Source organism: Ylistrum balloti, unplaced genomic scaffold, assembly GCF_031769215.1.
Source record: "Ylistrum balloti isolate Yb309-2 unplaced genomic scaffold, AGI_CSIRO_Ybal_v1 Utg370510, whole genome shotgun sequence".
Taxonomy (NCBI): Eukaryota; Metazoa; Mollusca; class Bivalvia; order Pectinida; family Pectinidae; genus Ylistrum; species Ylistrum balloti.
The window spans coordinates 185,781-199,306 of NW_026782329.1; the positions used below are offsets into that span (position 1 = coordinate 185,781).

General features: G+C 34.0%; 1 protein-coding gene across 1 annotated transcript in view; it reads left to right on the forward strand.

The window, feature by feature from the left end:
* LOC132555672 (protein hobbit-like) overlaps positions 1–7,799 on the forward strand; it is a 65,557-nt gene extending 57,758 nt beyond the window's left edge. The window contains exons 48-56 of the mRNA XM_060220025.1: positions 436–550; positions 863–959; positions 1,362–1,449; positions 1,849–1,980; positions 2,337–2,464; positions 2,675–2,746; positions 4,098–4,238; positions 4,845–4,955; positions 5,122–7,799. Coding sequence (XP_060076008.1) covers positions 436–550; positions 863–959; positions 1,362–1,449; positions 1,849–1,980; positions 2,337–2,464; positions 2,675–2,746; positions 4,098–4,238; positions 4,845–4,955; positions 5,122–5,178 — 941 coding nt within the window. The 3' untranslated portion in view covers positions 5,179–7,799. The remainder of the gene's footprint in view (positions 1–435; positions 551–862; positions 960–1,361; positions 1,450–1,848; positions 1,981–2,336; positions 2,465–2,674; positions 2,747–4,097; positions 4,239–4,844; positions 4,956–5,121) is intronic.
* Positions 7,800–13,526: the final 5,727 nt, after the last annotated feature.

The window sequence follows — 13,526 nt, forward strand, 5'->3', positions numbered from 1 at the left end:
CTGATTGGATTTAGATGTTTAGCAGTCAGGGTTGAAGGGTCAAAGATCTCACTTGAGCACTTTTGAAAGAAAAAGCTTAATTTATATATCCATACAAGATATCATGTTTAATTAAAGAAGAAACATCAGAGAGTGTGAGGTATATTTATTTCAATCTTGAGTATTCTTTGTTTGTTTGTTTGTTAAGTTTCTGGGGTATTTTGTCTATCTACTTGTCATGTTTTGTTTTTTTGTGTGAAAACTTCCCAAAATATGATAAAGTGATTTACACTTTATTTGGTTTGCAAATTAATGTTTTTGGGGGAGATGATAGATTGATACTTGTTTTCTGTGAAGTTTTATCAGAACTATCAGTCAGTAAAGTGTTTTACTTACAATGTAAGTTAGTAAATCTTGGGAAGGAAAGAGGTGTTAAAGTATGTTTATATTAAACAGCCCACCAAGCTAGGGTTGACAAGAGACATGAGGTGTGCTTCAAGTTTGCCCACTGGAGACTGACCGAAGCTGATGGTCAGCTTGGAGTTACAGACCTAGCTCTCCGAAACTTCGTGTAGGTAGCCTGATCCTTTTCAGTATGCATTGCAAATGCTTTGAAGAATAACACATGTTTTGTATGCTGGCCTAGTGTTTATTTCATAACAGTCTTTCATATTTGTAAAATTTATATTAATTTACAAACTTTTAAGAAAGTGGTTAAGATAGAGCCCCAAAACTCTTAATTTAGAATAGATAGAAAATATTGTAAGAAAAGGTTAAATCTCTTGTTCCATTCAGAGTTATCTCCCCTACCCTTCAGATACAGGTGGGAGAATTCACTTTCCTGTCCTTTCATTTTATTTGTGATATTTCATTCGGACAACAGGTACACCAAAGTGAACAGAGACAATGACACATGGACTCACCAACTGGAGTTAGGCTGGATAAAGATGACCAACCTTCTTCCAAATTCTATATACAAGGTAATGCAATACATCACCACAGATATCCTCCATGACCCTATATACAAAGTAAAATGTCAATATGAAGATGTTTTGGAGCCCCAAAATGACTGTACTATAGAAGGGAAACTTGTAGTTTAACTTTCATCTTGTTTCTTCTTTTTACCAAAAGTTCAAGAATGTTCGGTATTTCACCTGTCAGGTGTTTTTAATCACATATTTACAGATGAATAACCATGGATGAAAATTGACATGTTTATCTGAGGGCAAAAAGACCCTAGAAGGATGTTTCCTAGTAAACAGTATTTGAATTATTGCACAATTTAAAAAAGCTTTTAGTAAAAAATTAGTGTGATTGTGATCTGAAGATGGTCTCTGGTAAAATTCTACTTTGACTGGTTATCATTAATGTTTTATTTTCAGGATGTGATTGTACCTCTACACCCCATTGGTAATGAGGGCGACAACCGTCAGATGGCCATCAGGATTTTGTGTAGTGAAAGACCACCAGGTACACATAACATGCAACACAATTCACACTTATGTTTGATCTCCACTAACTACATCTTATTCTTCACATGTAGTTGTACAATGCTGTTATCATTCGGATGTCATCTTTAACCAATTCAAATATACGTTTTGTTTTATTGTCTGATTTCTTGTTTAGAAAAACTTGCTTCCAAATTTCAGAATATTTTCTTCAGGTTGGTAATGTCAGTAGAACAGTAGTTCTTATAAAACAACCAGTAGAGTGTGACCTTTTGATGACTACTGTCATTATTTGTCAGTTGGAGGTATAGCTGAAAGTGATGACAGTAAAAGTACTTTTCTATATGTTTTGTTTAACAGTCGGAGGTATAGCTGAAGGTGATGACAGTAAAAGTACTTTTCTGTATGTTTTGTTTGACAGTTGGAGGTATAGCTGTGAAGGAACACTTTGAGGTCAATGTTGTACCCATGCAGATCCAACTAACCCACCAATTCTTCAAAACAATGATGGCGTTTTTCTTCCCTGATAAGGACATTGACGAGGATGCTCAGGGTGAGTTAAGACGGGATAGATCTGTTTTTTTATTAGTGACTAGTAATATTTACATGTATAACCTGTCAAACATTGCTGGTATAAAATACAATTAAAACAGTATTGTGATATCAAACAATAAAAACTTAAATAGAAAAAACAAATACAATAAAATATGACTGCAGATTCAATGAAAAAACAAAAATGATGAAATGGATGGAATGATCATTTGAATACTGTGTAAGAGTTTGAATGCCTATAAGCTTGATGTTCCAGACACGATATAATTGTAGAAGGTTGAATCAGTCTTGTTTCTTCTACCTGGCTATAAAATGTTCCAATGTGATATAAACTGTTGGAGATAATGTCTTTTGTAGATGATGTATCAGATGGAGCATCATCATCCAAAAAGAAGCTCGACCGAAAACCTTCAGGAAGAAAAGAGAAGGACTCGCTGAAAAAGTCCGCTTCATTTAGCTCGGAGAATGATATTGACAAAATGAAGGTACAATGTGATATTGTCATTTCTAAAACATCTACATATGTAGATCAGATTTGGATGCTTTAGATTAACTCTAGTGGACAATGATTTCAAGAGATTCTCAAACCAAGTAATGTTAGATTTATATAAACCTTTTATACTCTGTGATATTTTTTTCCAAACATTTGATTTATGTAAAAGTTTAACCAGAAATTTTTCATACTTCTATTTTAGGAGCGAGCAGCTAAGAACAATACATTCCTGTACATAAAGATACCTGAAGTGTCTTTGCGTGTTAGCTACAAGGTAAGTCTTTGATGTGTCTTTACTGGTTAGTTACAAGATTGATAATTGATGTGTCTTTACTGGTTAGCTACAAGGTAGATAATTGATGTATCTTTACGGGGTAGTTACAAGATAGATAATTGATGTGTCTTTACTGGTCAGCTACAAGATTGATAATTGATGTGTCTTTACTGGTTACCTACAAGGTAGATAATTGATGTGTCTTTACAGGTTAGTTGCAAGGTAGATAATTGATGTGTCTTTAGATGTTAGCTACAAGGTAGATAATTGATGTGTTTACGGGTTACCTACAAGGTAGATAATTGATGTGTCTTTACAGGTTACCTACAAGGTAGATAATTGATGTGTCTTTACAGGTTACCTACAAGGTAGATAATTGATGTGTCTTTACTGGTCAGCTACAAGATTGATAATTGATGTGTTTACGGGTTACCTACAAGGTAGATAATTGATGTGTCTTTACAGGTTACCTACAAGGTAGATAATTGATGTGTCTTTATGGGTTACCTACAAGGTAGATAATTGATGTGTCTTTACAGGTTACCTACAAGGTAGATAATTGATGTGTCTTTACAGGTTACCTACAAGGTAGATAATTGATGTGTCTTTACAGGTTACCTACAAGGTAGATAATTGATGTGTCTTTACAGGTTACCTACAAGGTAGATAATTGATGTGTCTTTATGGGTTACCTACAAGGTAGATAATTGATGTGTCTTTATGGGTTACCTACAAGGTAGATAATTGATGTGTCTTTATGGGTTACCTACAAGGTAGATATGTGTCAAGGTTACCTACAAGGTAGATAATTGATGTGTCTTTATGGGTACTTTATGTGTCTTTATGGGTTACCTACAAGGTAGATAATTGATGTGTCTTTATGGGTTACCTACAAGGTAGATAATTGATGTGTCTTTATGGGTTACCTACAAGGTAGATAATTGATGTGTCTTTACAGGTTACCTACAAGGTAGATAATTGATGTGTCTTTACAGGTTACCTACAAGGTAGATAATTGATGTGTCTTTATGGGTTACCTACAAGGTAGATAATTGATGTGTCTTTACAGTAGATAATTGATGTGTCTTTACAGGTTACCTACAAGGTAGATAATTGATGTGTCTTTACAGGTTACCTACAAGGTAGATAATTGATGTGTCTTTACAGGTTACCTACAAGGTAGATAATTGATGTGTCTTTACAGGTTACCTACAAGGTAGATAATTGATGCTAAGTGTAGTTCATGGTCTACCTGTGCATAGCTACAGTTACCATTGGGTTACAATCTGCATAAACATTTTCTGTTAAGTTCAGAAAAAAAAATGATGCATGTTTTTTTTTCTATATAAAGGGTATGAAGGAAAAGAACCTGGAGGATATTCATGACTTTAGCTTGGTACTGCCTACTCTGGAATATCACAACCAAATATGGACATGGTATGATCTCCTGATGCAGATGCAAGGAGACAGCAAAAGAGTGGTACTTTCTCAGGTACAGCTTTGTTATGCAAAAATTATATTATCATATTGTTCATATGAATTTGTTCATAACAATATCAATACTTTTGTTAACTAGATTATGCCATGCTAAACTCAATAATTTTGATGATGTTAGATAAATGACTGTTTGTGAATTCATCATGTTATATTTATAAAAAATAAACAACTAAATCAATGACTAAGAATTAGCTGCACATTGAATGGTGTTGATTTGAAGGATTTAACAAAGATTGTGACAAACACAATTAAAATAAAATGTGTGGGTTTACAAATATTAAGGCGCTCTTCAAAAATTCTCGTAACAGTGTACCTCATGCATGACAACTACATTTGCCTTGAAAAAATGAAACACCTGTGTAGATTAATGGAATTAAACTGAAATCTATTTACCAAGATATTCTATTCTATTCAGATGAAAGGCAGAATCAAACAAAATACTATTTTTTTCTGTGATTTAAATTGTGAAAAAATACACTTGTCTTTCGAAGTGTTTAGCTGTTCAAATCCATTATGTTCATAACCTGACAAAGCTTCTTCAAAATTTGCAGTTATGTTTTCAGTTTAGTTCAATGATATCAGTTTTATTGCTCAAATTCAGGCAATCAAACAAAAACTCCACATGAGAGCTCGTGTAGGGGAGGAAACTCCACTGACGGATGTGCAACAAGAGGAGGATAAAATGAAGATGCTTCTTGGTGCTAAACTTCTTGTAAGTAAATAGATATTTTTGAATTAATATTAGAAACCCTTTGAATTGTAATTATCCTTGTATGTTTTTGATATATTACTCTGATGTTTATGTTGCTGTGTGGATTCCATGAGACTATTTCTAAAATGTCACTGATACCATATACAATCATGATTTTTTTTTCCAGTCTGGGAAAGATAAGCCCATGAAGAAAACTTTATTTGGAAAAACACCAAAACAGTGATGATGGATGTTTGTGATGACAAAGCTTTAAGAAGAAATCCAGAATGTTGTTCAGTGACCTATAATTATTGACCTGAATGTAACTGTACTAAAGGAACCTAATTGTTTCTGTGTTGGTGCTAAACCTCGGAGTTTTTGTTGGTATAATTATTATTTTGTGGTTCTGTGGGAAACGATGATGAATAATATTGTATTTTTTTCAAATCTATAATTCTAAATAGTTTAATATAGATTATATACTATATTCTCGATAATTGACTGTGCTAATTGGTTTAAAATTTCCACTTTGTATCAAAAATGAACTTATTCATGTTTGGACATACAGTAGTGCATGCTATTATTGGATCAAGAGTTTAAAGACCAGGAATTGATAGACTTTCAAAAGTTGATAAAACTTTAAACATTTGTGATTCCTGATTTGATTAAGTGTTGTAGATTGCTACAAGGGAAGATGCTATATGTTCTTGAAGAGGACTATTGCGACTCATTTCTTGTGATTAGAGTAACTAAATCTTCTTATAAGATATAACAACCTTATCTACCAGTATGTGACCAAAAAGATGTGTACTACTGAAAGTTCTATAGTTCTGACAAAGTATTGTTTTATGAAATACAAATGAATTTCAAGTGATCACAGTAAGGTATGTGTTTCATAGCATTAGTAAGGAATTTACTATCCGCCTGTGATGTGCATTATCTATCTGAAAGATCTTGCAGAAACTTATAAAATGTATTAAAAGAATTGCTATTTAGATTTATAGAGGTATACATGAATCTGAGACACTTGACATAAAGGAAAGATAGATGTACACAGGAGAGGGTGGTTAACTAAAATACATAGTTACTAATAATAGAAACCTTATGTACTATAGATAATGTCAGAAAGCATCTATTGTAGCATGTCAGAGAATCCCTTGATATATGTCCTCCAACTGTGATACTTACTCAATGCTTTGTGATTAAAGATGTTTGATATTTGTGTATTGAAATCATGTGTGTATGTAGTATAAGGTAAAATATGTTTCTGTTTCTGCTGTCCATTTCTTTATTTATAAACCAAAATCTTAAGTTAAGTTTAAATTTTATTCAACATTTAAGTATTGTTTATTTCATAATCATAGTATGTTCAACAGATTTTCTCTGAATTCTGACAACAACTTTCAGAGTTGAGCTTTTGCATGAGTATTGTCTCACAGAACAAAGCAGTCTTAGCTTTAGGGTAGTATATATTTTGTGTGTTAATTATAATTTATGTAATCATCTACTTACCTGGCAATGCACCACAGCTAGTTGTTCATTTTTATACACCTGTAAAACATTTTTGACAGGACATATTTTTGTGTGGCATTGTTTGCCCATCTGTCATAAACTTTTCTTTGCCTACACTGTTCAAATGAGCATGTCCAGAATTCAGACTTGGAAGGCTTAATCGTTGTGACATGAAGTAGTGTCCTCTTGAGGGATATTTCGAGTCAAAGTATTTGGAAGAGTTACTGCCCCTTGTTTTTTTCATACAGTTAATATTGTCCACACATCTCATTTATCAGTTTTCAACTGATTTCTTTCAAACTTGATAGGATTTAAACCATAAAATGAAGTTGTGTTTACATGAATGACATTTTGATTCAACAATATTTCAGAGTTACTGCCCATTGTTTTTTTCAACTTTATAATTTTCTCATCCCTTTAAAACTTAAAAAATCTTTTAAACTTTCAATTATGGATTAGTATGCTTGTTTGTTGGCATATATCAGAGATTAAATTATTAATTTTGTTGTTTTAACATGAGACCAAGACGAAGTATAATATCCCCATTCTGAAGTAGTTTAAGTCTAAGAACAATGTATTTTATCGTAATATCAATGAAATTCAACAAAATTAAGATCTGCACTATTTTGTTCGAAACAATCCCTCAAATAATCTTAGCAAAATAGAACAAACGGCGTTGGAGTATAAACATTATCGTAGCTGTTCTTTCTATTTCACATTTTGATGACATATTTGAGCATGTCATTGTCATAAATTTCTGATGTCAGTATTGGTCATCTGCTTTAACAGTCTTAACATCTTTAGGATGGCGTCCGAATAGTTAGGATAACATCATGAGAATTAACCAATAAAAAACACTGTTACATGACCATTATTTTAGAATATTTCACTAATACATAAACAGTGTTTTCTTTTATGGAATTTTGACTCAATATTAAAATTTATGTATATGTATTAATTTGCACATAATTATTCATGAATATTTCGTTAGCATGAAACAGTTTTAGATTGTTTCACTCTGTAGTCCTCTTGTTCAATGTACAGATTTGACTTTCAGTAACTTTTCGGTTTGTGAAAGGAAAGCACTAGAAATAACAATACAACTGTAAAATATCCAGTACTGGGTTGATGTCTATTAGTCCCAATATTAGCATGAATCAACACTACTGAAATATTTACAATACTTACGATACTTACGATACTTACAATACTTACAATACTTACGATACTTACAATACTTACAATACTTACGATACTTACAATACTTACAATACTTACAATACTTACAATACTTACAATACTTACGATACTTACAATACTTACGATATTTACAATACTTACGATACTTACAATACTTACAATACTATACTTACGATACTTACGATACTTACGATACTTACAATACTTACAATACTTAGATACTTATGATACTTACAATACTTACAATACTTACTACTTGATACTTACAATACTTACAATACTTACGATACTTACGATACTTACAATACTTACAATACTTACGATACTTACGATACTTACAATACTTACAATACTTACGATACTTACAATACTTACGATACTTACAATACTTACAATACTTACGATACTTACAATCTCCAACTTCAGTGTAAGTGAAAAAAATTACTGGCTAGTACTAAGCTTTACCAATTTTGTTTTGGTGTTGAAGTTTTTATTTAAATGTAGTAATTTGTTCATGGTATTTAAGTAGTGATGGTTGTTTGTGTAAAGTGTGTTACTTCACAAGGTTCGTTATAATTTATCATTGTAATCAACATGCTTACTTCTACGCTAAATATCTATAGCCAAACCTTGAAATGAATAAGTCATAAAATAGCAATTTGTCATGTATAAATATTGACATCAAATTAAGTGCTAAGTTTATGAAGATTCATCTTAAGTTGAATGAAATACTCTGATGTTGATTTCCAGGTGGTACAATAATTCTTTATTCAATTTGCAATAAGTTTTTGCTTGTTTGTTTTTGTCATTTGATTATATTGTTGTGTAGTATACATTGTAGTATATATTTATTACCTATTTTCGGGATGTATCAGACGTTATTTATGATTTTAAAACCTGTGTATTGTGTACATGTATATATTTAATGGTGTGTTTTGTTGTACTTGTTGTGAATATATGGTGAGCACAATAATATATGTTGGGAGTATGCAATGTTAATGAGTTGTTGAGGTTTTGTTATATTTTGTTACTAAACCTAGTCACTCAATAAAGAATGTAGAAAAATGCCTCATTTTCTTCTGTGTTGCATTTTAATTTTGAATAGTTCAGTCATGGTTGTGCAAAAACGTACCACATCAGTTGTGTGTGTGTCTGATAGTGTATTATTGTTGCCTTATGTCCTGTTAACAGCCAGGGTCATTTAAGGATATGCCAGGTTTGGTAGGTGGAAGAAAGCACTGAATCTCGGGAGAAGAACCACCAACATACAGCCAGTACCTCTGGTGACTGCCCCATGTAGATCTCAAACTCCGAAGGACAGAGGGGGGTTCTAGTGATAATAGATGGTCAGATGCCTTAACCATTCAACCACCGTGGCCCACACCATGTGTAAATGAGAGTGTGGGTGGATGGGTGTTTATAAAGGCAAACCTAACTATTGAAATAAAAATCAATTAATGTACAAGAAACTAATCATACATCAACAAGGATAGCTTCCCTTCAAGTAGTAATACTGTATATCATCATGGAATTGTTTTGTGGTCCTAGAGAAAGACGTAATGAAGGCAGAGGTGCTCCAGGTTCATTAGTACATCTTATTAATCTGGCTTAATCTGTCATTAGAAACATTAGAACACCTTTACTTACTTGGGGTGACCAAGATTTACATTGCAGATGACATCGATGAAGCAGAAGACTTTTACCCTTCCGGAGCACCAGGTTCGTAAGTGGTCAGGATGACCTACAGCTGATGACTATATGAATCACAGTCGTATACATTGTAACAATATAAAAGGGGTTGACACTAGTTTTTGACTTTGCCAGGACTGCACCAGAGCACAAAACTGACTTAAGATATATGTCTACTATTGTGCTTAGCTCCTAGTAAGATTTTGGCTAAGTTTGGCTACTGCATAGTTAGTATCTACTATTTATCAATTCAAACTCGGAAGAACAAAACACCTCTCTCTTTTGTGAATTACCTTACATTCTATTTAGCTCACCTGGACCGAAATCTATCCTGTTCTTCAGGAATTGCAGGATATTTTCTTCAATCGATCTGAAGCATGCTTGAGCCTGGGGCCAGATAGGCAGGGCCCAACGAGGAAAACCTATCAATTTCTTTAAAATTTGTCTTGTTCTTAAGGAATTTCTGGATATTGTCCACATTTGTCTGAAGCATACTAGGGTGAAGGAAAAAATAGTTTTGTGTAAACGGTAGGTCTCGGTCCCTTGTGACTAAAGAGGCAGGGCCCAACGAGGAAAACTTCTTTAAAGTCTATCTTCTTTGGAATTGCAGGATATTGCCAATATTGGTCTGAAGCAGACTTGGGTGAAGGGAAATCGTTTTTTTTTATTAACGGTGGGTCTCGGCCCCTTGGGACTAAAGGGGCGGGGCGCAATAGAGAAAATCTAATAATTTCTTTAAAATCTATCTTCTTCTTTTGGATTTTCAGGATATTATCCAAAACTGGTCTGAAGTATGCTTGGGTAAAGTAAAATCGGGTTTGTATAAAGCATGGGTTTCACCACTGGGGCTAAAGGAGCATGGCACAACAAAGAAAATCTATCTATCAATGTCCATATTTGCTCTAAAGCATTCTTTGGGTGAAGAGATATCATTTTTAAACAAAGTGTGAGTTTCGGCCCCCTTGGGTCAGATGGGCGTAGTCCAACAGGGAAAATCTAACCCCTAAGTGGATTTAGTTCATTTTCTTATTGTTTTGCACCATCAACAATCATTTGGATATTTGGTTCTTTGAAACAGTTGTGATTCCCACTGAATAACTAGCATTGCTGAGCATCTCGAGATAAACAATCACAACTGATAATTTGTCCTGGGGTCTGGTCCTACCTCAGGACAGATGAAATCTTTGAAGCCATTGATATTATAATCACATAACTTCATAGCTTGGTGGACATCAAGAGGTTAAAAACTGATCTCTGTCCCCACCCCTAGGGAATTTAAAGCTGTATCTATGGGGTGAGGCTCACCAGGGGAAATATTTTCCTTCTGAAGAAATGTAAAGTTTAGCATTATTAACTTATATATCCAGGTGAGCAATACAGGCCCTCTGGGCCTCTTGTTTTTTGTTATTGGATGTGAAGTCCAACTTTGGAAGAGAATGATTATGGTAAAATAAGTTCACCCCTCATGCCATTCAAAGGTACATCAACTTACTTATATAATGAAGTAGATACAGGTGAATGAAGTATATTTCTATCACCAGCTGTAACAAGCAGTCGATGAGGGGGTATGGATACATGTAATGTCGATGTGACCTCCCGAGATCGCTAGTAAGGTAAACACAGTGCCACAAACTGTGCGTTCATTACAATTTGTGGTTTAAATGTTCGACGTTCCGGCGTGATCATTAATCACCAGTTACAACACCGGGTTCATTTAGTTGTTCTACAGAAGTCAAGTCTTATTGCTATGGTGACGCCGCCGATTGCCTTACATTTGTGCAATATCACCAGGTGATTTGAAGTCGATGATAAATCACTTTTGTCACATTTATTTTAGTCGCTGTCGATACGGACCAAATTGTCAGAAAGCACTGGTCTAGATATTTAAAGGTTAAATTATTGCCGATCATGCATAGTTGATAGCAAATTAAAGCATTTGAAGTCATACAGGGGAACTGGAAGTAAAGGTTATGTGTCATGCATACCTTTGTAATATTTCAAAGAGATGAAGTGACATTAGAAGAGGGTTCCGTTTATGTTTGGGATCAAGGTAGTAATGTATTAGAGACGAACTGTAAAACTCGAACATGATAAAGAGATGTTAAACTCGAACATGATAAAGAGATGTTAAACTCGAACATGATAAAGAGATGTTAAACTCGAACATGATAGAGAGATGTTAAACTCGGACATGATAGAGAGATGTTAAACTCGAACATGATAGAGAGATGTTAAACTCGAACATGATAAAGAGATGTTAAACTCGAACATGATAAAGAGATGTTAAACTCGAACATGATAAAGAGATGTTAAACTCGAACATGACAGAGAGATGTTAAACTCGAACATGATAGAGAGATGTTAAACTCGAACATGATAGAGAGATGTTAAACTCGAACATGATAAAGAGATTTTAAACTCGAACATGATAGAGAGATGTTAAACTCGGACATGGTAGAGAACTGTTAAACTCGGACATGATAGAGAGATGTTAAACTCGGACATGATAGAGAGATGTTAAACTCGAACATGATAGAGAGATGTTAAACTCGAACATGATAGAGAGATGTTAAACTCGAACACGATAGAGAGATGTTAAACTCGAACATGATAGAGAGATGTTAAACTCGAACATGATAAAGAGATGTTAAACTCGAACATGATAAAGAGATGTTAAACTCGAACACGATAGAGAGATGTTAAACTCGAACATGATAGAGAGATGTTAAACTCGAACACGATAGAGAGATGTTAAACTCGAACATGATAGAGAGATGTTAAACTCGAACATGATAGGGAGATGTTAAACTCGAACACGATAGAGAGATGTTAAACTCGGACATGATAGAGAACTGTTAAACTCGAACATGATAGAGAGTTGTTAAACTCGAACATGATAGAGAGATGTTAAACTCGAAACATGATAGAGAGAGAACATGATAGAGAGATGTTAAACTCGAACATGATAGAGAGAGATGTTAAACTCGAACATCGAACATGATAGAGAGATGTTAAACTCGAACACGATAGAGAGATGTTAAACTCGGACATGGTAGAGAACTGTTAAACTCGAACATGATAGGGAGATGTTAAACTCGAACATGATAAAGAGATTTTTAACTCGAACATGATAGAGAGTTGTTAAACTCGGACATGGTAGAGAGATGTTAAACTCGAACATGATAAAGAGATGTTAAACTCGAACACGATAGAGAGATGTTAAACTCGAACATGATAGAGAGATGTTAAACTCGAACATGACAGAGAGATGTTAAACTCGGACATGGTAGAGAGATGTTAAAGAGAGATGTTAAACTCGAACATGATAGAGAGATGTTAAACTCGAATGATAGAGAGATGATAGAGAGATGTTAAACTCGAACATGATAGAGAGATGTTAAACTCGAACATGATAGAGAGATGTTAAACTCGAACATGATAGAGAGATGTTAAACTCGACACACTGACATAGAGAGATGTTAAATGAAGAGAGATGTTAAACTCGAACGAGAGATGTTAAACTCGAACATGATAGAGAGATGTTAAAGAACATGATAGAGAGATGTTAAACTCGAACATGATAGAGAGATGTTAAACTCGAACACTCGACACGATAGAGAGATGTTAAACTAAACATGATAGAGAGATGTTAAACTCGAACATGATAGAGAGAGAGAGATGTTAAACTCGAACATGATAGAGAGATGATGATAGAGAGATGAACATGAGAGAGATGTTAAACTAGAGAGATGGACATAGAGAGATGTTAAACTCGATAGAGAGATGTTAAACTCGGACATGATAGAGAGATGTTAAACTCGGACATGATAGAGAACTGTTAAACTCGAACATGATAGAGAGATGTTAAACTCGAACATGATAGAGAGATGTTAAACTCGAACATGATAGAGAGATGTTAAACTCGGACATGGTAGAGAGATGTTAAACTCGGACATGATAGAGAACTGTTAAACTCGAACATGATAGAGAGATGTTAAACTCGAACATGATAGAGAGATGTTAAACTCGGACATGATAGAGAGATGTTAAACAACATGATAGAGAGATGTTAAACTCGAACATGATAGAGAGATGTTAAACTCGAACACATGATAGAGAGATGTTAAACTCGAACATGATAGAGAGATGTTAAACTCGAACACGATAGAGAGATGTTAAACTCGGACATGA